The 26700-nt window shown below is 39.1% G+C and overlaps 1 protein-coding gene across 3 annotated transcripts; it reads left to right on the top strand.

Moving 5' to 3' along the window:
- Window positions 1-21276: 21276 nt before the first annotated feature.
- On the top strand, window positions 21277-24577 carry LOC147631240 (cysteine-rich receptor-like protein kinase 6). 3 transcript variants are annotated; one of them, XM_086809586.1, is made up of 7 exons: window positions 21277-22214; window positions 22290-22406; window positions 22474-22628; window positions 22725-22935; window positions 23255-23492; window positions 23682-23811; window positions 24183-24577. In XM_086809586.1, the coding sequence occupies exons 1-7, from the start codon at window positions 21377-21379 to the stop codon at window positions 24483-24485; spliced, it is 1992 nt and encodes a 663-aa protein (XP_086665712.1). In that variant the 5' UTR covers window positions 21277-21376; the 3' UTR covers window positions 24486-24577. The 3 variants fall into 3 exon arrangements, with proteins under 3 accessions (XP_086665712.1, XP_086665713.1, XP_086665714.1); XM_086809587.1 differs by lacking the exon at window positions 24183-24577 and adding an exon at window positions 23908-24068; XM_086809588.1 differs by lacking the exons at window positions 22474-22628; window positions 22725-22935.
- The last annotated feature ends 2123 nt before the right edge of the window (window positions 24578-26700 follow it).

Raw genomic sequence — 26700 nt, forward strand, 5'->3', positions numbered from 1 at the left:
GTACAGTCCTAAAGAACTGACCTCCAAGATATAGCAGAACCAAGAAATGTGTAGATCCATCTAGTAGTTGATCTACGCTTGTCAACACAGCCTGCATAGTCACTGTCTACATATCCCACAACGGATAACTCTCCATGGCCATAGCATAACTGCCGATCTGCTGTACCACTCAAATATCTGAGGATTGACTTGATAGCATCCCAATGCTTCTTTCCGGTCAATCCATGGACGTATATCTGCTGACAACTCCCACTGCATAGGCAATGTCCGGTCTTGTAGACCATGGCATACATGAGACTGCCACAAGCTGAAGCATATGGAATCTTAGCCATCGCGGCTTTTTCCTCATCTGATTTGGGGCAATCATTTTTGCTGAGCTTTAAATATGCAGGCAATGGAGTAATCAATGGCTTCCCCTTCTGCATGTTAAAACGCTCAAGCACTTTATGCACATATTCCTTCTGAGACAGGTATAACAACCTATTCGTATGGTCTCTTGTAAATGCGCATACCAAGAATATGATTGGCATCTCCCAAATCCTTCATGACAAACTGACTAGATAACTTCTGCTTGATATCAGCAATGTCTTTCTTGGAATGACCAGCAATCAGCATGTCATCCACATAAAGAATAAGCATAATCAACTGTCCATTCCATGGTCTCTTCACATAGAAACATGGATCCTCAGTATTGCGTTTAAAACCTTGGGATCACATAAAGGTATCGAACTTTTGATACCATTTTTTGGGTGCTCTTTAGTCTGCACACCAGATGTTCCTTGCCTTTCTGAGAGCAAACCCTTCTGGCCTGCATATAGTTCTCTTCATCAAGATCTCCATGTAAGAAAGCGGTTTTGACATCCATCTAAAGAAGCTCTAAGTTCTCTGTAGTAGCAACCATGCCAAGCAACATGCGTAACATAGTCATCTTGACCATAGGCAAAAAGATTTCCTCAAAATCTATGCCATACTCTTGCTTGAATCCTTTTGCCACTAACCGAGCTTTGTATGTTCCAATACCGGATGCAAACTTCCATTTGTAAACCCACATTTGCAAGGCAACACTTTCTTATCTTTTGGCAATGGAACCAGATCCCAACAAGTACCATTCTTATCAATGCTAGACACTCGCTTTTCATCGCAAGATCCCACTTAGCACGGTCATCAGCTAGCATAGCCTCTTTGTAACAAGACAGCTCACCACACTGTCTGTCAGTAAAACAAAGTCAATGCCACGGACAAACTGCTCAGGCAGATGTGAGATTCTCTGTGATCTCCTCGGCTGAGTGCTGGTGCTAGCCTCAACATATACACGCTCAACTGGAGCTGGAGCAACTTGCGGAAGAACAACCGGCTCTCAAGTTGCTTGCATAGGAGGTGATACATCGGAGAATGTGACTTTTTGGTATTCAACCTATTTAACTGGTTGCTTATGCATCTTGGTCTCATTGATGTAGACCACATCACTGCTACTACGGAGTATAGATCGACTTTTTGGATCCCATAACCGATAGCCAAACTGACCATCTAATCCATAGCCAACAAATATGCATTTACGAGACTTAGGTGCCAACTTAGCCCGTAGCTCTTTTGGCACATGAACATAAGCCTCACAGCCAAATGTATAGAGTCTGTCATATGTGACCTTATGTCTTGTGACCATAACTCCTATGGAACTTGAAAGTTCAATGAAGCATGTGGTGAATGATTAATGAGATAGACCGCTGTATAAAGCACTTCAGCCCAAAACCCTTGTGTTAGGAGTGCTTGTGAAAGCATTGACATGATTCTTTCCTGAATCGTTCTGTTCATCCTTTCGGCAACACCATTTTGGGCTGGGGTATACGGAGCAGTAAACTCATGCTTGATTCCCCTTTCTGCATAGAAGTCGACAAACTCTTTTGCAATGTATTTGCCACCATTGTCTGAACGTAAAGCCTTGAGCTTTTTACTAGACTGAGTTTCTGCTGAGGACACGAACTTCTTGAAATAAGAAAACGTCTCATCCTTCGACTTCATGGCATAAACCCAAACTCTGGAGTCACATCATCAATGAACGTAACAAAGTAAGATGCACCACACCAAGACTCTGAGTCGGCATGGGGCCGCAGACATCACTGTGTACAAGGTCTAATGGACGTCTATCTTTTTCAAAACTCACAGAACGTGAAGCACGAGTTTGCTTTTACCATATTGATAGTGTTCACAGAAAGGAAAGTCAGAAAAAGATAAAGACAGCAATAGCCCAAACAAGATAGAGTTTCCATTCCTTTCTTGGATATATGTCCTAACTGGCTATGCCACAAAGCAACACTTCGTAGCTCGGTTACTACTAAAACATTGTTTTTACACAAGAAACAAACAAAGGGTAGAGAGAGCCCATCTTCGATCCACTAGAAATGACCATATTGCCCTTTGTAATGCACCAAAACTGCTCATGAATTGTCACTTTGTAGCCCAAATCATCCAATCTGCCAATTGAGATCAAATTACGAGTCAGGCATGGCACGTGACACACATTCTCTAACACAAAGCGAACGCCATTCGAGAGAACCAAAGCAATGTCAGCAATGCCAACAATGTCACATCTGAAACTGTCACCAAGTGTGACTGAGCCAACTGTCTCCTCATAACGCGTAAACCACTCACGGTGTGGTGTAACATGAGGAGAAGCACCTGAATCAAGAATCTAGGTATGTGACAACTCGCCACTGAGACAAGCACCTCAGTTGAAAGTGAACTCTCTAAGCACAGAGTATCCTGGGCGTCAAGACTAGTGTCAACAATTTCTGTAAGCACATTAAGATCCTGAGCATCACAATCATTTGTGACCACATTGATCTCTTGGATTTGAACCAAACTCTTAGGCTTATCCTCTATGGCATGCACTGTATGAGTAACAATCTTTTCTTTTCCTTTGCCTTTTTCCCTCTTCCATGCATAACAGTCTTTCTTCAAATGGCCATACTTCTCGCAGATGACACTGAACATCTTTCAAGCTACCACGAGACTTCTCTACCATGAGATTTTGCATCATTCTTCTTTTACCACTCTTATCACAGTTCCTTGAGTGACCTCTATGCTGCTTACCCTCTTTCTGCACATAGTGGGCTTCACCATGACGTGAACTACCCATAACCTTACGTATAGCTTCTTCTGAAAGCAGTGTTCCAGAGACTTCATTGTAGACAAAGCGACCATTAGGGGCAGAATTACTGATGGCAGTACAAAACATATCCCATGACGATGGCAGTGAGATGAACAAAGCAAATGAATTGCTTTCATCTCAACATCAATGTTCATTTGCTGCACTCTAATCTGGGCAAACAGACTGTCAAACTCATTCAAGTGTGCAGCAACACTAGCAGACTCTTTCATCTGCAGATCATAGAGCTTTTGCATCAGAAACACCTTATTGCTAGCAGTGTTTCTCTCATATGTGTTGCATAGCTTCTGCCATACCGCATAAGCTATCTCACACTCCAACACAGTGAAATAGACTAGCTCGGCAAGATGCAATCGTATAGTAGACCGTGCCATAGCATCTAGCTCATCCCACTCAATCCGTGTCATATCCATCTGCTCTGTCCTAGCTACATAATGAATGGAAAGTCTGTGCTTCTTCTGTACCAAGACATCTTGTATCTGCTCTTTCCACAAGGCAAAATTCAAACCATCAAACTTCTTTATGTTATAGACATCTTTGTCCTTTGATGCCATGAGAGCAAGATAATGCACGAAATCACTGAGAAAATTTTGGCAGTCTCCTTTGTATAGTGGCTTATGAACCAAAAGCAAACGGCCAAAATAGGCTGTCTAATCAATGCAAATACTGAGAGAATATCAATGGCATATCAAGGCATGAAAAAGCTACAAATTTCGGTAGAACTTCGACAGTATAACGGCTGTAAAAATGGCCCAAAATACCAGAAAACCAGCCAATAAAAAGTGATCAAAATCACGCATAAAATAATGCTAGACTGTCCCCAATAAGGCTAATGCATAAAGCAACACTGTCCCAACAAGTCACTAAATCACTGAGACCTCATGTCCATACATGTAGTCGATGCAGAGGGGGTGCTCGAGGGATCGCTCCACACCTATATCACCAGTGGGTCCTACGCCATGCTCGGTACCCACCAGCTCAATAAAACCTCACAACGATCCTCACACAAGGCTGCAAAGAAATCTGATCACATAAACAGTACAAATCCACAATGATCGTACATAATGGGCAACCACAATGCTGTAAGAGCTATCGCAGCTCACGTATACAAAACGGCAAGCCCAACAAAGTCAGAAACACAATGCCAACATGGCAAGTAAGCAAATGCAACCAAGTACAAGATAATTGTCAAGTGAATCTGTATGTCACTGAAGCATAATCTCCCACCTGAGCTCAAAGCTCACAATGCATAAGTGAATTGACCCACAAATCACTGTCTCTATCAACACATAGACTGTAGGCATGTGGCATGCAAGCCAAACTGTCACTGAGCATTAAAATCAAGTCCCAAATGCATATCACACTCTATGCCAAAACACGGCACCAAGAGCAACCAAAAGATGCAACCATTGTCGTAGAAAAGACCTGCAACTGCTGGACTCGAAGGGAACTCCCACCGGACGAGAAATCTATGCTCGTAGATGAAGACTCGAAGTAGTGTGCGGTCACGAAAAGAGAAATTATGCTCAATGTGCCAAAAGAGGAGCTAATGTAGAGACCACACAATGTGCATACAATGACTACAGCTCACAAAGAGTTAGCATAACCCACAGTAGCATACATGTAGCAAATGCTCACAAAAATGCATGTGTGTATGCCTCTCACACCACCTATAAACATGCAATAATTGTAGGAGAAATCCACTGTCACTTGCAAGCCAAATCTGTGGGTAGAAGAGGAGCCATGGCAGTCTATTCTCAAGCAAGAAACACCTGCAAAAAAGTAGAGGCTCAAGGGCACTAGATCCCACAGACGACGCCAAGAGGGTACTAGATCTGCGTGAGGAAAGACACCTGCACCAAGTAGATTTGCAAGAAGAAACAGATTTGGTACCTGCTGGATCAAAGAAATCCTCCAAACGTGGTCTTCCAAAGCTCAAAATCAAAATCTGAGACCACCGTTATAACGAAGAAGACAAAAGAACCGCTGCGATCTGCATGTTCTTCCATGCACAAAAAAGGGCACGTTGTTTGGATAATCTGTCACTCATCACCAAAGTGCTGTAAAATGCAGCCAAAGGTAGGAAAATCCTTGGGGGCACACCTGCATAGAAGCTAGATTTGTAACCAAACCACCTGCTCACAAGAGGGTAAAGCTGCCCCAAAATTTTTGCACCACAATCATGTACATGGCTGAATATTACCCCTTCAAAAACACCTGTTAAAACCACTCTTGTTCAAGCCCAAAGCAAGGGGAAACAAGAGACAAAAGCTCAGTTGTTGCAAAACCACATGTAAGCTCTACAAAACACGGTTGAAAAATAGTCCACGAATCTCCACAGTACGCTCACACCATCGCAAAACCTCGAGCTCTGATACCAAAATGAAAGGAGCGAGGGAACGAAAGAGACCTGAGACCTGCGAGGTTGAGAGCAAGCATGCAAGAGTAGTAGAGTGCAAGAGCGTAGACACAGAGTGCGAGGGAGAGTCGTGCCCTCTTCTTCTCTATTGTATGCAGATAGAATAATGATACATGAGTGGCTCACCGAGTGTTATCTATACACTTAGTGTTAGTGACCAGTTAGTGATGGGCATGGGCAGCGCCCGGCCAACATGTCCAGCAACCCAACACTTCATCCTATGCACATTTATTTGATGGCTAAGGGACAAGTTGGGCTTATATTTCTAACACAAAAATAGCAACGAAATATAGCTCTGCTAAGAGCAATGAACCCGTTGTAGCGAAAATAACAACATTTTTAGTAGTGAAAATGCCTAGCCTTCTAGTTATAAAAACACTGCTATTTTTGCTGCTACACCCTCATTCTATTGTAGCGTAAGGGGCAAAAATGAGAGTCCATATTTTGTGTAATGATGTAGTTGAATATCACCCCCTTTGGATATAATAGGCCAAGAGACTAAGTGCCTTGTAAGTATTCGAATACTTGCTTGGTAGCCTAAGAATGATTACTTCTAGGATTGTGCATAAAGTTGCTCAATTAGGAGACCCCAAATTAAATATCTAGCTTCATTATGTAGATAGATGAGGCACCCAATAGCTTGTAAATAAAGTGATGCTGTAATTGTTTCACAGACTAAACCTAGTATCTGTTTCTATAGACTTACAGTCTTCAAGAACAAACCATGTGAGAAACCTCTATGTGTAGAATTTGTAGGTACTTTGACTATAACATCACAATAATGTCAGCATCACGCTCCATCACCTCATTGCATAAATTATATGCACAAATAATAATGTAATGAGCCCAAATCTATCATCTCAAATGACACATGTAATTCAATCTTGAGAGTTGAAACCTTTTGCTCCTCATTAGGACATGTGAGCATCATGTCATTAATATTTAAAAACGATGACTAATTTTTTTTTTCTTCTCTTTACATAGAGGGTACTCTTAGTTAGACTCTTGTAAAAACCATTTGTAATCAAGTATGTATTATACCATGCTATGGGAGCCTACTTAAGGCAATAGAAATATTTTTTTAACTTATATACTTTACTCCTCTCCTTTCTCAATAAAACCACGAGACTGAGATACGAAAACCCCCTCATGCCAAACACCATGAGACAGAGATACATAAACCTCCTCCTGCAAAACACTATGAGATTGAGATACATAAACATCGTCCTGCAAAACACTATGATACTGAGATACATAAACCTCCTTAATCTTGATATCCATTGATATACATTCCAACCATGATGAGCTGCAATCCAGTATAGTAATACACCTAATCATAGTCATACAAGGCATGGGTGCAAAGGTCTCATCATAATCTATGCCCTTCTTCTGAGCATAACCCTTTTATAATAAGCCTTGTTTTGTAGGTGGTCAATGTTACTATAAGCTTTATGCTTAAGGTTATAAACCCACTTTGTACCAATGTCCTTTTTGCCATAAGAAAAATTTGCTAAATACCAAGTGTCATTTTAAAGAATTGAATTGTACTCATCGTGTATGGCTTGCATCCAATGATAATTTATAAAAGGAAATAGGTTTCTCTTCATTTCATATACTTGCAATGAGAGCATATATTTAACAATACAATGTGCCATCTCTATAACATATCTGTTCGTCCTCTTAGCTACACCATTTTGCTGAGGTGTATAAGGCATTTTTCATTGATGTTTTATGCCTCTTTCAGGCATATACACATGAAACTCCTTTGACATATACTCCCCCCTTGATTTGAATGCCAACTTCACATATAAACACATTTTCAGCCACACCATAGAAACAAAGTATTTAAAGCATGTAAAAGCCTTTGGCTTTTCTTTCAATGGATGCACTCAGTGTTGACGGGTGTGAACACCCCTAGCATTTTGGCATCAGCTTGGGTGTGTACACCCGCTAGCATTAGTAGCATTAGCTTAGGTTAATGAATTGTTGGATTTGGTTATTACAAGATGTCATATCAAGAAGTGGTTACAAGAGGGCTAGAGGGGAGTTAGGATCTTGTGGAGATTATGGGAGCCCAATAGTCACATGGGTAGCCCAACAGCCCCACAGGGGTTGGTGTTGAAATATACAAGTGAATAGGGTGTGTGGGGGAATAAGCCCTTGGCTAGAGACTGTAAAAGAGAATCTATAAATGTGAGAAAACCTATGAAAAGGTGAGAAGAATCTACTGGGAGAGAATAAAGGGTAGCATGAGGAGATTTAGGAGGTATGGAGATATTCTGGGAGAGGTGGAGAGAATCAAGCAAAAGAGGTGGAGTGAATCAAGGAGAAATCAGTGGGATTAGATGCTTGGATGTAAACTCTATAAATGGAGGCATTGGCCTAATGAGAACTTGTTGGTTTTTGATTATCCATGCCTACATTAAGCTATCAGTTAATTACTCACTAATCATGTGTAAATTATCATCTAATCTCTTTGTTAATGATATTGATTCTAGCATTTGATCCACCATAGCTCATTACATTGCTGTAATTTTAACATGGTATTAGAGACAACCCTAGAATCCATCAATTTGTGAGCCCATTATCTTGCTAATCACTTGGCTAATTAGGATTAGTAGTAGCCAATTAATATTTTTCTCTCTTTTTCAACTAACCCTCTGTATCCCTAGCTAGTGGAGGAGCTCTATCTTCTTACATACATCAAATTAGCCCAAACCCTTCTAGCCCAACATAGCTACTTCATTGGTGCTCCAGCTCATCGAATCAGCGCAGCAAACCGCCAGTGCAATCAAGAGAAATCGTGTTTTTTTCCAGCGCTTGTTTTTCTGAAGAAAATGAAGATCTCTGCTACTCCAGATCAAATGGGTCTAATTCCTCTTAGCCCCAGGGGTTTTCAAGCATGCTCTACAAGCTGGTGAAGTCAGAATTTGATTTGATCAAGTCTACAGTGAGATCCAAGCTCTTCATCAAATCTGCTAGCAGCAGGTGACTTTGGTAAAACAGAGATTAAGCATTCAATGTTTGGTCAAATCTTGTGTTTCTTGGCTTAATCCTCTACTAGACTAATTGCTATTGATAGCCTTGAAAGGATTTAAGCTCATTTGAACTCTAAGGCCTCAAATCTGGGCTCCCCGCATACTCTATTTTTTGTACACAAAATAGAGGATTAATTTGTTAATTAATGTTAATCACTATATTTTAGTACAATTGAGGGTTCAAATTAACCATTAGGTATCTGATACAGATCCCTATAACTTCAAATTACAATTCGGAGATGGTTTGATACTCCAACCATTCCGTACAAATTGGGTACCCTTGATTTAATGTAATTTCTGGTGATTTTATGCTGATAAATCTGTTGTAATTATCTCTTAAACACCAGATTGAGTTATAAAAGTGTAGACACTGCCCTTGAATCTTGAAATTGGATCGAGGTAAGACTCCCTTCACATTATCATGAGTACAGTATAAGAGATAGCCAAATTTAATGGGGAGCAGTTTTACACATGGTAGACAAAAACCATGTATCTGCTCATGAGGAAAAATCTGTGGGGGCTAGTTGAGGGAAGAGATGAATGCCCAGAGGAGGTGAGAGGGGAAAATGAGTGGAAGAGCAAGAATGAAAAAGCATTGGGACTTATTGCACTCAGTTTAAATGATGAAATCATTCATCACATCATAGGGATACAATGGGCAAAGATGCATGGGATGAACTCAATAAATTATTTGGCACACAAGCTAAAAATTCAAAGATAAATCTGTTAATGCAATTCTACAAATTGGATATGAAGGAAAGTGAGCCTTTAATCACACACTTGAATAGATATAAAAGTATTAAGCAACAACTGACAGCTATTGGCAAAAAGGTACACTAAAGAATGTACTTGAATTGAAGCTACACGAGATAGAAGGAGCTTAGGTCTACAAAGAAGAGTCAGATGTAGTGAGGGAGGAGTGTTTGGATCAAAGCACAAGGAGGTAGCGGAGTTAAGGATTGGCCAAGGTGTTTCTTGGATTCTCTAAGCAAAACCTCTGTTACAAACGTGATCCAGATTAGAACTTCTTTGACTACACCTGTTTGTTAGTTAAAAGCTAGTTAGTGGAGGATGAAGATGATGATGATGTGAAGTTTGAAGTTGCGGGTCTATCTGTCAGATCTTGGAAGTTTATTGTGCTTTCTTCAATTGTCTTTGAAGCCCAAGGTCTCAGGCTTGTTGAGATTGTTTTGTTTGGTTTGAATGAACGATAGAGTGTTTTGAGCTTGTGGTTTTTGTAGTTTGGTGAGGTTTTGTGCCTGGATGCTTTATTTGTGTTGAGTTGAGTGAGATGATGGAGGAGGGATCTCTGAGAGGGAAGATCAAGTGTCTTTTGTGTTCGAACTGATTTTGAGTTAGAATTAGAAGAGAAAGTATATAGAGTTAGTTCTGTGTAAGCAGAACATTAGAACCATCATCTGGGAGTAACAGGATCTTGAGCTCACTTTTCTGAGTGTGTAATAAGTGTTTCTGGGCCTCATCTAACAGTCAGAGCTATCAGCTATTAGCAGTAGGAAGGTTTTGTGTTCTGAGTGCTTTCTGTGTGGCAGTAGTGATGCAGGTGCTGGTAGTTGAGTATTCATTGTGATGGGATTTTGTGTGGTTTGAGTGGTGTGAAGTGCTAGTTGACTTAGAAAAGAGAGATTCTACTTCAGCTAGGGAGGCCATAGTCTTACCATTAGGCTATAATTTCTACTAGCTAATGTATCCACCCCATATTAATATATGCTTTTGTTATGCGGGGGGGCCATCCTAGTTTACTTTGGAGCCCTAGTTTACTATCGGGCGGCCCTAGTTTACTTTCAAGGATCTGACGGCCCGGATCACCCCTGCGCCCAAAATCAGACCCCCTTAACCATCGATTCCACTTGAACCCCCTCTTAAATGCACTGTGCCTTTTAGATACGAGGCTCGCTAGTTCATTACCTTCTTCTGGGATGCTTGTAAAGATCCCACCATGTTCACATTTGTCCACCAGTATGCTAGATGCTTAGACCTAGCTTCCTGGAACCCATTTGATATGCCCACCCTATATGTCCTATTGTTCTCCACCCTAGGCAACCGATCTTTGACAGAGGCTAGCCACTTGTGGATCTTGGTGCGCCAGTGGACCACAAAATGGTGGAGGTATGCGGTGGTGGTTAACATCCTCCAAATGGTTCCTCCGTTAAGTAGAAATCAAGCACATGTTGAATCACAAATCCTGTGGCTCCTGTTTCATCAAATCCGGGGTTGTTTTCCAAAATAGGTATCTCATTCAAAAAGATTCCCTTTGCCAATGTAGAAAATTCCAGCCTCGAGGTTCGCCGAAGATACTTTTCAAACCTCCTTAATAGCAGTGCACGTGGAAACTTTCCAAAAATGCATCAACTCTAGTAGATTACACAAACATAATGTCGACAAGAAGGCATAACCCACCTAAATACCGTAGATGCAATTTTAAGGATGACTATCAACATAAATACAAAGATGGATTGGGATGTCAGAATTGATTCAGCACTATCAGAATTGATTCAGCATTGATTCAGTTAGCACTGATTCAGTCAGAACTGATTCAGCATTGATTTAGAAATCAGTCATCAGAACTGATTCAGCACTGATTCAGTCAGCACTGATTCAGCACTCATTCAGTCAGCACTGATTCAGTCAGAACTGATTCACCACTGATTCAGTCAACACTGATTCAGTCAGCACTAATTCAGCATTGATTCAGAATTGATTCAGTCAGAACTAATTCAGCACTAATTCAGAACTAATTCAAAACTAATTCAGCACTGATTCAGTCAGAACTAATTCAGCACTGATTCGGTCAGAACTAATTCAGCACTGATTCAGTCAGAACTAATTCAGCACTAATTCAGTCAGAACTGATTCAGCATTGATTCAGAATTCATTCAGCACTGATTCAGAATTTCAGAATTGATTCAGTCAGAACTAATTCAGCACTAATTCAAGCACTGATTCAGTCAGAACTAATTCAGCACTGATTCAGTCAGAACTGATTCAGCACTGATTCAGAACTGATTCAGCACTGATTCAGTCAGAACTGATTCAGCACTGATTCAGTCAAAACTAATTCAGCAGTAGTCAAAACTAATTCAGCATTGATTCAGAATTGATTCAGCACTGATTCAGAATTGATTCAGAATTGATTCAGAATTGATTTAGTTAGAACTGATTCAGAATTGATTCAGCACTAATTCAGTTAGTGTTGAATTAGTTCTGACTGATTCAGTCAGAACTAATTCAGTCAGAACTAATTCAGCACTGATTCAGAATTGATTCAGCACTGATTGATTTAGTCAAAACTAATTGATTCAGTCAGAAGTGATTGATTCAGTCAGAACTGATTGATTCAGTCAGAAGTGATTCAGAATTGATTCAGTCATTGCTAATTCAGTCAGAACTAATTCAGAATTGATTCAGCACTGATTCAATCAGAATTGATTCAGAATCGATTCAACACTGATTCAGTCAATGTGCTGATTCAGCCAGAACTGATTCAGAATTGATTCGGCACTGATTCAGTCTCAGTGCTAATTCAGTCAGAACTGATTCAGAATTGATTTAGCACTGATTCAGTCAGTGCTGATTCAGAACTGATTCAGAATTGATTCAGCACTGATTCAGAATTGATTCAGCACTGATTCAGTCAGTACTGATTCAGTCAGAACTGATTTAGTCAGTGTTGATTCAATCAGTTCTGATTCAGTCAGAACTCATTCAGTCAAAACTGATTCAGCCAGTCAAAACTGATTCAGTCAGAAGTTAGAACTGATTGAGCACTGATTCAGAACTGATTCAGCATTGATTCAGTCATCACTGATTCAGAATTGATTCCGAAATCAGTCAGAACTGATTCAGCACTGATTCAAAAATCAGTCAGAACTGATTCAGCACTGATTCATTCAGAACTAATTCATTCTGATTCATTCAGAACTAATTCAGCACTGATTCAGTCAGAACTAATTCAGCACTGATTCAGTCAGAACTAATTAGTTCTGATTCAGTCAGAACTAATTCAGCACTGAGTCAGAACTAATTCAGCACTGATTCAGTTCTGATTCAATCAGAACTAATTCAGCACTGATTCAGCCAGAACTAATTCAGCACCGATTCAGTCAGAACTAATTCAGCACTGATTCAGTCAGAACTAATTCAGCACTGATTGAGTTCTGATTCAATCAGAACTAATTCGTTCTGATTCATTCAGAACTAATTCAGCACTGATTCAATCCAGTCAGAAGTAATTCAGCACTAATTCAGTTCTGATTCAGTCAGAACTAATTTAGCACTGATTCAGTCAGAACTAATTCAGCACTGATTCAGTCAGAACTAATTCAGCACTGATTCAGTCAAAACTAAGCACTGATTCAGTCAGAACTCAGCACTGATTCAGTCAGAACTCAGCACTGATTCAGAACTCAGCACTGATTCAGTTAGAACTTAGCACTAATTCAGTTAGAACTAATTCAACATTGATTCAGAATTGATTCAGCACTGATTCAGAACTGATTCAACACTGATTCAGAACTGATTCAGAATTGATTCAGCACTGATTCAGCACTGATTCAGAATTGATTTAGCACACTGATTCAATCAGAACTAATTCAGCACTGATTTAGAACTGATTCAGCACTGATTCAGAATTGATTCAGCACACTGATTCAGTCAGAACTAAGCACTGATTCAGTCAGAACTAATTCAACACTGATTCAGCACTGATTCAGTCAGAACTAAGCGCACTGATTCAACACTGATTCAGCACTGATTCAGTCAGAACTAATTCAACACTGATTCAGTCAACACTAATTCAACACTGATTCAGTCAACACTGAATCAGCACTGATTCAGTCAGAACTAATTCAACACTGATTCAGTCAACACTAATTCAACACTGATTCAACACTGATTCAGTCAGAACTAATTCAGTTAGAACTAATTCAACATTGATTCAGTCAGAACTAATTCAACACTGATTCAGTCAGAACTAATTCAACACTGATTCAATCAGAACTAATTCAGTCAGAACTAATTCAACACTGATTCAGTCAGAACTAATTCAACACTGATTCAGTCAGAACTAATTCAGCACTGATTCAGAATTGATTCACTGATTCAGTCAGAACTAATTCAGCACTGATTCAGTCAGAACTAATTCAGCACTGATTCAGTCAGAACTAATTCAGCACTGATTCAAAACTGATTCAGAACTAATTCAGCACTGATTCAATCAAAACTAATTCAACACTGATTTAGCACTGATTTAGAACTAATTCAGCACTGATTCAGCACACTGATTCAGTCAGAACTAATTCTGCACTGATTCAGAATTGATTCAGCACACTGATTCAATCAGAATTAATTTAATACTAATTTAGTCAAAATTAATTTAACACTGATTTAGAATTAATTTAACACTAATTGATTCAGAATTAATTTAACACTAATTGATTCAGAATTAATTTAACACAGATTGATTCAGAATTAATTTAACACAGATTGATTCAGAATTAATTTAACACAGATTGATTCAGAATTAATTTAACACAGATTGATTCAGAATTAATTTAACACTTGATTCAGAATTAATTTAACACTACTTGATTCAAAATTAATTTAATACTAATTGATTCAAAATTAATTTAACACTACTTGATTCAAAATTAATTTAATACTAATTGATTCAAAATTAATTTAACACTTATTGATTCAGAATGAATTTAACACAGAATTGATTTAGTTAGAATTGAATCAGCACTGATTCAATTCTAATTCAGTCAAAATTGATTCCGTACTAATTCAGTCACATTCAATCAGAACTAATTCAGTTTTGATTCAGTCACATTCAATCAGAACTAATTTAGTTAGGGTTGATTCAGTCAAAATTATTTCAGCCAGGGTTGATTCACGATTTAGTCATAATTGATTTAATCAAAATTGATTATATCAGAATTGATTCAGTCAGAATTCAGAATTGATTATATCAGAATTGATTCAGTCAGAATTGATTATATCAGAATTGATTTAGTCAAAATTGATTGAAGATTCAGTTAGAATTAATTCAGTCAGAATTGATTCAGGAGTCAGAATTGATTCAGGAATCAGAAGTGATTCAGTCAGAATTGATTAAGTCAGAATTGATTATATCACGAATTGATTCAGTCATTCAGGAATCAAAATTAATTCAGTCCAGGGTGATTCAGCAGGGTTGATTTAGTTAGAATTGATTCAGGATTCAGTCATCACAATTGATTAAATTAGAATTCTGATTCAGTCACAATTGATTAAATTAGAATTCTGATTCAGTCACAATTGATTAAATTAGAATTCTGATTCAGTCAGAATTGATTCAGTCACAGCATTGATTCAGTCAATAGATTCACTTAGCACTCAGTCAAAATTGATTTAGTCAACACTAATTCAGTTCAGTAGCACAGAATTGATTCTGGTTTAGTTTGCACTAATTCTGTCAGATTGATTCTGATTCAGTTTTTAGCACTCAATCAAAATTGATTCTGATTCAGTTTTTAGCACTCAATCAAAATTGATTCTGATGCAGTTTTTAGCACTAATTCAGTCAAAATTGATTCTGATTCAGTTTTTAGCAATTCAGTCAAAATTGATTCTGATTCAATTAGCACTAATTCAGTCCAGCACTGATTCCGTCAAAATTGATTCAGTCAAAATCAATTCTGATTCCGTCAAAATTGATTCAGTTAAATTCAATTCTGATTTAGTTAGAATTGATTCTATCTAAATCAAAATTGATTTTGATTTAGATAGAATTGATTCTAATTAAAATTGATTTTGATAGAATTGATTCTAATTAAATCAAAATTGATTTTGATTTAGTCAGAATTGATTCAGTCAGATTCAATTCCTGATTCAGTCAAAATTGATTCAGTCAGATTCAATTCTCATTCAGTCAAAATTGATTCAATCAAATTCAATTCTCCAATCAAATTCAGTCAAAATTGATTCAATTCTGATTCAGTCAAAATTGATTCAATTCTGATTCAATCAGAATTGATTCAATCAAATTCAATTTTGATTTAGTGAGAATTGATTTTGAGTCAAAATTATGAGTCAGCATTGATTCAACACTGGTACTAATTCAATCTAAATTGATTCAGTCAGCACTGATTCAGCATTGGTAATCAGAATTGATTCAATCAGTACTGATTCAACACTTAAGGATGATAACTCTTCAAGTAAGATCACATCTTAGTGTAGTGGCCAAAGTTAGGATTTCATTTAAAAAATGTTGATAAGGCTCACCTTACGCTTGGCTTTACCTTAGGAGAGCCACCAGCTAAGTGAGTTGAGGAGACGTCACTCTTGTTCATGCACGTGTTTTCCAGGCGGCATTTTATTGCAGCCTACGGCGCCAGAGAGTCCGAGAGAACAAATGATCATGCGGTTACTATAATAATGTTGGTAACTAGCTCACAAAGTTTTTGCTTGGAGAACGGGAGGACAAATGATCATGCAATTACTATAATAATGTTGGTACCTGGCTCGAAAAGTTTCGCTCAAGAATAGGAGGACTGTGAGTCTATTATTTATTAACGACTCCTATTGTATGTATTGATGAGGGGGGTGAACGTTCTACCACCTCATTTGCTAATGTTATTTTTATCTGTAATGATGTAGCAATGGTCGATGATGCACATGGTCTACTAGATAGGTTTCCTTACCTTATTGAAGAAGAAGATGATGTGTTCTTTGATGTAGATGTAGCCATGGCCGATGATGCACATGGGCTACTTGCTGATGACTCTCATGTCAACAATGAGGATGATATAGTTATTATGATTATTTGGGCACCTTGGAATAATACCTTTCCATGCATAGGAAACACACATAAGCAAGAGGTTTTTTTAATAAAATGAACACTAAAGTTAAGATTAAGCATCCTTGTGTGTGAACGGCCTGAACCTTGGTATTGCACTGAGCTGTACTTGTTTGGAGAACACTTGGTCTTGCACTAGTGTGGTGCACTAGTTGCCGGGGGACTTAGATCAAATCAAACACTAAAAATGGGAAGAAAAAGAAGCACACACATATGACATATCACATGTTGGCTTTGATGATCCAGCTCATCTATGCCTACTGCATATGCCTACTGCATATGGAGTACATGGAATGCATCCTTCACCTCCGTGGGAAACTCGGGGTGGACGACCAAATGAACTTGAATGGTAAGTAATGGGACAATATAATTACATCAAGTGTTGAAGTATTTTCTTAAAATATGGTGTTAATAAAAAAACGATAATAATATTGAAAGAATGGAGCATGAGAGGGTTGAGGAGACGCTTAGCTAGGATACTACCCGAGACACCTGTAAGACCCAGTGAGAAGGCATGAAGTCAATAGGAAACCCATGCAAGATCCGGACCGTGTCACTTATAAGTCCTAAATTGAGGCATGAGGGCTAGAGGAAGAGTCTTGCGCACTAAGGATACTATCGAGATGCTTGTAAGACCCAGTGAGAAGGCATGAGGTCCGGAGGAAGCCCTGTTGAAGATCCCTAGTGAGTCGTCTATAAGCCCTCGATAAAGAGGCATGAAAGCCAAAGGAGAAAGCTCATTGAGATACTTGTTGACCCGTGAGAACCAGAAGTCCTGATAAAAGGTTCACTGAGGTCCCTACCGAGTTGCCTATAAGGAAAAAGAACAAACAAAAAACAAAATGATAAAAGGTTCAATGAGGTCCCTACCGAGTTGCCTATAAGGAAAAAGAACAAACAAAAAACAAAATGGAAATATTAAAGAATAAAAAAATGATGTAATGATTTCTAGAATGCAGTTACTTATTGGGTGTTGTAATTTTAGGACCCAAGGGAGAACTCACCTTATGGACTTTCGGAGACGAAGCTGACTTCCTAGACACATAGAGCAAAAGAAGGTGGCATGCATAGGTAGCACCTACACATGCATTGGGTGCTCCCGGTGCATGTCGGTAGCACTACTAGCATGCATTGGAAGCTACCGACATGCCTAAGTAGCACCAATCATGCTTTGGGTGCTCCAAGTGCATGACGGTAGTTACTGGCATGCATTGGAAGCTATCGACATGCCTATGTAGCACCCATCATGCATTGTGTGCTTCCAGTGCATGTCGGTAGTTAGCGGCATGCACTAGAAGCACCCAACATGCACTAGGTAGCACCCAGCATGCATGGGTGGTCTGGGTGCATGTTGATAGTAGTTATTGCGCTAGCTGTCTAGCTTAGGTAGCACCTAGCATGCATTGGGTACTCCTGGTGTAGACTGGTAGCTCCCAATTGTTGGCATGCATTGGAAGCTACCGGCATGCCTAGGTAGCACGCGGAATGTATTGGGTGCTCCCGATGCATGCTAGCATACCGGCATACTTAGGTAGCACCCGTCATGCATTGGGTAGCTACCTCAGCATGTCGGTAGCTACCGGCATACTTATGTAGCACCCGGCAAGTAATGGGAGCTTCCGGTGCATTTCAATTAGATGCCCGCAGGCCTATGCATAAGCTTTATGCATAATATAAGGCTTATGCATAGCATTCATATCTTGCACGAGGCTATGCATTCCTAGACTGCATAAAGCTATGCATAAACCTTATGCATAAGCCATCGGGTACATGAGGCTTATGCATTAGCCTAATACATAAGCCTCATGTATGCAACTTATGCATAAGGTTTATGCATGAGCTTATATATAAGCCTCATGTATGTGGCTTATCTCATGCATAAAGCTTATGTACTTGGCTCATGCATTAGCCATATGCATAAGCTTTATACATAAGGCTTGTACATATGGCTTTATACATGATGCTTATGCGTATGGCTAATGTATAAGCCTCATGCATAAGCTTATGTATAAGGCTATGCATAGAGGCTTATCGCTAATGCATAAGCTTTATGCATAAACCTTATGTGTATAAGCCTCATGCATGAGGCTTATGCATTTGGTAATGCATAAGTCTCATGGATGAGGTTTATGCACTACTCTTATGTATGAGACTTATGCATATTGCTAATGCATAAGCTTTATGCACTAGCCTCATACATGAGGCTAAGGCATATGGCTACCTCTTGAGAGGGGAGCTCTACTATCCATAGAGAGGAGAAAAAATAACAAATCCTAAAACTTACAAACACTATAACATGTAAAAGCATAAGAGAGGAAACATAAAAGGGAGAGATCTCTTACCTTATGAGGCTTGTATGTGTGGATAATCTACAAAATGAAACCAAATAAAGAAAAAAAAGTATTAGTAACCCTCATCTTAACCCTAATAGAAAGTATATACAAAACCCTAATCTTAATAAAAATCTTAATGAAAGATTTTGCATAACATAGAAAACGTATTGAATCTTTCTTTTTCCCTTCTCATTATAGCTTAACCCTAACCCTAGCTTCTACACAGAAAACATAATATGGACGTTTAACGGAGAGCTCTCCACAAAGCTCTCTATTAGGGTTTCTATGTAAAAACTAGGGTTAGGGTTAAGCTTCAATGAGTTCAGGGAAAAACGAAGAAAATAAAAACTTAAAAGAGAGGAAAGAGAAGGGAAATAGTCACAAGAAAGAGCTTGTTTTCATAGTAGATGAAGAAAAAGAGAAGACATACCTTGCTTGAGCTTGAGGAGGATAGGGTAGGAGAGATAGAACAGATGGATTAGATATGAACCTACAAAAAAACCTAAGGTATCAAGGTTAGGACATTTAAATGATAAAATCAGTGCTGCGGCAAAAGAAGCAAGATTACTTTTTTCAGGCTGGCATGCTGCTGAGCAACGTTTTTTTTAAACACAGTAGCAGCATTTTTACTAGTGAAAAAATGCTGCTGAGTAGCGCTTTTTCACTACAACATTGAATTCCTCTTCCAAAACGATGCTAAATAACACTACTGTGCCCTCAATGTGTTGTAATGACTTGAAGTGGCTTGCATTGTACCTTCTGGTAGCCACTTATTCACAGATTTTCATGATGTACTTGGCATTGATAGAAGATAGTACACTCACAACTAAACAAAGGGGAAGAGGGGTATTGACCCTCTAGCATTTTTGCATTAGCTTGGGTGTGTCCATCCCCTAGCATTAGTAGCATTAGCTTAGGCTAATGAGTTATGGGATTTGGTTATTACAAGATGTCAAGAAGTGGTTATAAGAGGGCTAGAGGGGACTTCGGATCTTGTGCAGGTTATGGGAGCCCAATAGTTACATAGGTAGCCCAATAGTCACAAGTGGTATCCCAAGAGTCACATGGTTGGATGGCTATATAAAGCCTCTCTTGTATGTAAATTGGACATGAGTATAACTTTGGTATATACATGATTCTTGCACACACAATATGTGATACATGGATATGGAATACACTATAATGTTATATTGTTATGCTTATATGTTTATGTTGTATCTTTTATCTTATTGTTGATCCATGTCTCCTGCTCCATGCTCAAGTGTACATGTGTACTCCATGGCTATGTGTGTAGGATCATGTGTTCCCCCATGTTAGCGAGGCGATGCTAACAGTGTGCCTTGAGTAAGTTATTAATAAAAGTAAAAAATTAGAGCAATGTTGTCCTCATAGGACCACATACATCACTATGTATTAGCTATAATTTATGGATAGCTCTTATTGATCCATCTTTCAGGAATGTTGATGCCCATTGTTGCCCAAAATGCACCCCTCATAATATGTTTGATAGGAACCTTAAGATTTGGAAACTTTGACACTATCTCTTACCTTTTAAGGCACAACAAACTACCAAAATTCAAGTGACCGAATTGGGCATACCATAGCTTCACATTACTTATAGCATGTGTGGCAGTAACTAAACAAGCATTATATATGCCGTCTCATACCTATCCAACCTTGCCAATCTCTCATATCTATCTAACTTGTAAAGCTCCTGGATGTGTCTCCATTATTTAAGTCATAAACTATACACCTATCCATCAATAAATTTGTAACATTGCTTATATTTTGGACATTAATTTGTAACTTTGTATTTTTTTAAAGCTTAGTAAGTTAGTTGTCTAAATTTATAAATGTCTCAAATCTATCTTGACTTTTTAAAAGCTTTGTTGCCTGGATTTGGATTTCAGAATACCTCAAACCTATCCAAATTATTGAACTTTGTTTTCCAAATTTCAACACATCTCAATCCTTTCGAAAATGCACCCATGTACTTGTGTCTTTTTAGATTGGAACTTTTTTTAAGCTTAGTAATTTAGTTGCCCAAATTTCAAATTGACTTAATCCTATCCAAGCTTGTTGCCCAAATTTCAAAACATCTCACTCATATCCAAAGTCCCACCTGATTAGAAGTCAATTTGCGACTTTACTTTGTTCTTCAAGCGTTGTTCAACATTTCCTGAAATTTCAAAAATTATGCAAAATTTATTCAAGCTTGTTGCTTAAATTTTAAAATATCTCTAGTTGGACTTTAGCATTTTTGGAAGGTGATTTAAGGCGTGGTTCAACTTGACTCGAGACTTTTATGATTGTCCTTTACAAAGAAAAGAAAAGAAAGAGAGCGAAAGGAAGAAAAGCAAGTAATAATTGGTTGGTTTCTTTTTCGTCACGACTTTTGAGAAATGGTGAAATCCATCACTTGTGAACACGAACATGAGTCCTAGACTGCTTTTTGATTCCGGTCATGGAGGTTGTTCAAATTGCAAGTCAGTGGCGCATGCTGATACATGAACTTTCTCGCCTAGAGTAAAAGTTCACACTTGCAATGGTACAGACTGTAGCTCCATGGCTTCACTCAGCAGCAGCAGCAGCTTCTTCTTCTTCTTCTTCTTAATCTTCTGCTTCATCAATCACTTCTTGCCAGCAACGGTTACATCTGCCTATAAATATACACCTGATGATCTTGGTGTTCTTGCTATTTACTGCCTGCACAATGCCACTACCAACAACAGCCTCAGCAGCACGTTCCAGCACAACTTGAAGTCGGCTCTACGCCGCCTCACAAACCTCTCGTCCTCCGGGACGAGGTACAACATTACCTCCATTGGCTCCGGCATCGACCAAGTCTTTGCCATGATTCAGTGCCGTGGCGACCAATCGACGCAGGGCTGCTTCCGTTGCGTTTCCAATGCGACCACCACATTGCAGAACGCTTGCCCCCTTTCAATCGGAGCTCGGATCCAGTTAGATGGCTGCTACGTCCGCTATGATAACCAGCCTTTCTTCACGCCAAATTTCACTTATGTAGGAGGATCTTGCTATGGCGCAACTAGAGATTTCGTCTTCTTATCAACCGTTGAGGCGCTGATGGAAAATGTCACCACCCTAGCTCCACAACACGGCGGCTATGCAGCCGAGAGTGCGGGGGGCGTATATGCACTCGCTCAATGCCTAGGATATCTTAACGAATCAGAGTGCTCTCAGTGCCTCGCATCGCTTAATTGGAGGCTAAAGTGTGATTCCACTCTGGGGGAAAATTGGCACTCTGTCAGCTGCTACTATCGTTACGAGACTTACAGCTTCTTCAACCGAAGTCCTCCACCTCCCCCGCGGGATTTACCAAGATCTACCCGGCCACCAGCTCCACCGACAGCATCGGCCTCAACCACACACAAAACACAAGGTGGTACTTTGCACTCTCAATTTGCCGCTCTTACTTCTTAACGACGTCGTCTAATAATAGAATTTCAACTTCCAGGATCGAAAATCGCAATCATTGCCGCAGGCGCTGTTGTTGGACTAGTTGTCTTTGCCGCAGTAGCTGTATATTATCTCACGGTTGCAGTGCGGCGACGCAAGGCAAAGACAAGACAAGGTGAATGTCATGGATATATTGTATACAGTGTGTGCTAATTATAGTCCACTTATTGCTGGTCCTGCAGATCTCCATGCAGCTCGACAAGGTGATCCTTGGACGCAACCATTGTGCGCCCAACGGAAGGCCGAAGTATTCTCGTTGCATGAATTGGAGGTAGCAACTGGGAACTTCCATGCCGACAATAAGCTTGGGGAGGGTGGATTTGGTCCTGTCTACAAGGTTGTGCTACTAAGTATAGTATGATCTACTAAGTAAGCTTTGGCTGCAGCAGCTCGACCTCTATCTAATGTTTTGCCATCTACTGCATGTCTTCAGGGAACTTTACCAAATGGGCAACATGTTGCTGTTAAAAAGCTCTCTTTCAGAAGCCAGCAAGGGAGGCGTGAGTTTATGAATGAAGTCAATCTCATAACCAGTGTACAACACAAGAATCTAATAAAGCTGCTGGGAAGCTGTGTGAAAGGTCATGAGTGGATGCTAGTGTACGAGTATCTACCCAACAAAAGTTTGGACGCACTACTCTTTGGTAAGCCTGATCACTGCACAGTGGTAGGAAGAACACAAGGCATGAAAATGCCCCCATCTGCGTACAATTAAGACAAGAAATAACCATTTTAAGGGGCAAAGTGGTTCACTTCATTCCCTTGTCCCAACCTTTTATGGGATGCCTGGGTGATGGGATTAACCGCACATGGATTTGCAGTTGTTGTTGCATTTGTGAAGAACTTCAAAGATCTTAATGCATTATATCTTTCTTGTTATATACAGCTAAACAATTGTTAATTTCTTGCACAGATTACACACATAAAGAAGCTCATTATACTGGTATTTTCTATTGTATGCAGGAGATCCAACGGATCACAAGAAACTAGAGTGGCCTACACGATATGGCATAATTCTGGGTATGGCTCGAGGTTTAGCATACTTACATGAAGAGTCTCAGATCCGCATCATCCACAGAGACATCAAACCGAGCAATATCCTTCTAGATGATCAACTCAAGCCAGTCATTTCGGATTTTGGCCTTGCTAGGCTCGTATTAGATGAGGAGTCACATATCAACACAAGAGTTGCTGGAACCTTGTAAGTCTTTTGAGGAACACAGATAAAATCAAACCACAAGGTCACATATTTCTAAGAGGTGCAAGGAAAATTCAAAACCCAAGCTCATGTACAAGAGAATGTTTCTTCAAAATACACTAGATGCTGCTTTGGTCATAAAATGCTGTGTCAAGAAAGTTCTAATGAACAACATTTCCCTATGTGGTGAAGAGGATATCTAGCCCCAGAGTATGCCATCCATGGAGAGCTCACTGAAAAAGTTGATGTCTTCAGCTTCGGGGTAGTCACCCTTGAGGTCATAAGTGGAAAGCGAAATTCAAATGAAAGGCTTCTTGAATGGGTAAGTAATCAATGTATTCTCCTACACACCAACAAGCTTGTGCTCTAAGCCTATTTACACAAGTACCATTCATTAATTATTATTTTCAATTAGTAGGTAATCAATCCATTCTTCTACACACCAAGTTCCAACCAACTTGTGCTCTCAGCCTATTTACACAAGTAGCATTCATTGATTATTAATTTTAATTAGATGGACTTTCCTAGCTGTTGACATTTGGTTGGCTATAGAATTGTTGTAAAATCTTCAAACAAATGTGAGAGCAATTTTCTTTCAACATTAACTTTGAGAATTGTCCTTGTGCATACATACACACACGCATGTATGTAGAGTTTTGCTGAAGCAAGCCGATTTGTATGATGTTAGTGCAGACATGGAGGCTGTACCAGCAACAAAGGCAGTTGGAGCTGGTAGATCCAAGCTTGGGTAGCAACGTCTCTGTTGGACAAGTCATACTTGTAGTTCGTGTTGCATTGCTGTGTACTCAAGCGATTCCAAAGCTGAGACCAACCATGTCTACGGTGACCTCACTGCTTTCTGGGAAGTCTGGCATATTGGAAAAACCTACCAAGCCCGCATATGTTGAAATAAGCACTCCACATGATTCCTCTAGCACTCCACTTATCCATATTTCTAATAATGCACAGTCCATAAGTGAAGTGGAACCTAGGTAATTCTTCACATAGTCTAGGTTAAGCATTCTGTATGATGACGAGTATTGTATCACCCTCCTCCTCAATAATTATGGCAATTTTACTTTCATAAATGATGTCTATGGCCTCAATCTCCACTTCTCCCATAGAAGGAAGGGAAGACGTACTACATTTTGGTTCTTGTAATCTCCTATGCATGAGAACAATTTATTGATATAATTTCTAGCATCAGGACTCTAAAGATAATATTTGTAGCATTCTAGAACAATTTATTGATATAATTTCTAACATCAAGACTTGAAGCTAATGTTTATAGCATTTCTACACCTATTTAGTTTGGTTTGAGTTTATGCTTCATGTGTTTGTTAAAGAAGCCAGAGTCTCCACAATTGTTATATTGTGCAAGCTCTATTAATTGAGATAAATCTTTACTTTGACATGTTCTTTCTTTAATAATATTTTAAGCATAGCTAGAAAGACCAAGCGACTAACTTCTGAGCTTGTGTACACTTTACTACCATGATGCCAAAATAGGCGGTAAAGTAGGTCTACCATTGTAACAAGAATGAATAAGGGATTTTTGGGCTTAACAAAGGGCCCACTAAGGGATTTTCCTCTCTTCCTTAACTTATAGAAAATTTATAGAAAATTAACTCGTCCTCTTGTTTTAAATCTTAAAGTCACAATATTCTAATATATTAAGCCATTTCCTTATTCCAACAATGTCCATTTCCAAAATAGAATTTAAATCTTGCCAAATTTTAAAAATCTTAAAAAGTACTTTTCTATTTCAACCAAAAATACACAGTTGAATTGATTCCCCAAACCAAGCTGTTACATTTCCCCTTCTAATTTCATCTTTATGAGGTGGATCTGAGCTCTTTATACTTCTACAAAGTAGAAATTTGAAAATTTGACATCTAGAGATTGACTTCTTTTATTTCTTTTTATCAACATCTGTCTTTATGGTTCAAGCTTGTTTGTTTAGTTTTTTTACAATTTTCACCCCAACTAGTTTCCCTTCCATTCGGAGGGTAAATTTGGTTTCTTGTATGGAGTCTTTTGGTTTCTCTTAGCATATTGTTAGCTTCAAAATTCTAACTCAATATCATCCTTTCCCTCCTTTCCAAGCATTAATAGTTTAAATATCCTCCTAATTAAGACACCCCTATTAAGAGTTTGAAGAGATAAAGAAGGACAATGTGAAGTAGAGGGCAATTTTCAAACGGATCTCACAAAACTTTTAAAATTGCATGAGTGGATCCAAACGGGGACTTTGCCCATGCTCTTTCTGTTCTCATTTCACACCTGCGCATCTACACTTGGTTGCCACATGTCATTTTTACCATCTAGGATCTACCATATACCATCATATATATACTTCATCCACCTATACATCATGCTCAGATCGGGATCGGGATTCTTCTCACATATTGCCCACCCCCTTGGTAAAACATAGTGTTTCATGGTCTCCTTTGTGCTCCAAACTCTTTTCTGCCACAAACCACTCCATTTAGCTCCATTGAGAGTAGAAAAAGGTACCATCCAACATCTCAACACCCTCTTGGATCAAAAGGGTATAATACCATCTTCCAAAGCCATCCAATTGGATTGATCCACCCACCTGGATCAAATACCTATAAACAATCTTCAAACAACCTCAAAGTCCTGCCCCTATCAAATGGTTGTATCATGCAAACAAACCTCTTTCTACTTCCTCCATTCCTATCATATTTATTCACTTCATATGATTTGGAACATTTGACAATTCTCTATACTTCCACTAATCCTTCATTCCATTCCCCCAATACATCCTCGCCATCGCAAAAAAACATTCCAGCAACATCTTGAACATTGACATGTAAAGAGCCCAAATCAACAATATGTTGCATCCCCTGGTCAATATCCTCAGCTTCCTCATTCCATAATCTTCTCACATCATCTAAAAACTCATCATACCAAACACACACTCCAGTATCCATATGGGCATCAACGTGCTTAACATCATTTGGATACATAGATTCTTGAAGAAAAACAAAGATACCCTCCAAGGTGTCATGCAACAAAGTATCTACATCAATATCCACATCACTATCCATATATTCATGTACATATAATTGCTGATTTGTGCTAGCATCATAATCACCTGTGTCATCATAGAAAGGCAATTCTAACAAACTCTCTACCTCACACTCTAACACTTCAACACTTCACCAAACAAACCTATAGATTCCAC

Source organism: Cibotium barometz, chromosome 15 (assembly GCF_041138505.1).
Source record: "Cibotium barometz isolate CiBa-2024 chromosome 15, ASM4113850v1, whole genome shotgun sequence".
Taxonomy (NCBI): Eukaryota; Viridiplantae; Streptophyta; class Polypodiopsida; order Cyatheales; family Cibotiaceae; genus Cibotium; species Cibotium barometz.

Excerpts from the sequence above, each read along its gene's own strand:
- LOC147631240 (XM_086809586.1), top strand. The coding sequence starts at position 21,377 with ATGGCTTCACTCAGCAGCAGCAGCAGCTTCTTCTTCTTCTTCTTCTTA. Across the intron at positions 22,407-22,473 it reads CAAGGCAAAGACAAGACAAG|ATCTCCATGCAGCTCGACAA; the intron begins GTGAATGTCATG and ends CTGGTCCTGCAG. Across the intron at positions 22,629-22,724 it reads GATTTGGTCCTGTCTACAAG|GGAACTTTACCAAATGGGCA; the intron begins GTTGTGCTACTA and ends GCATGTCTTCAG.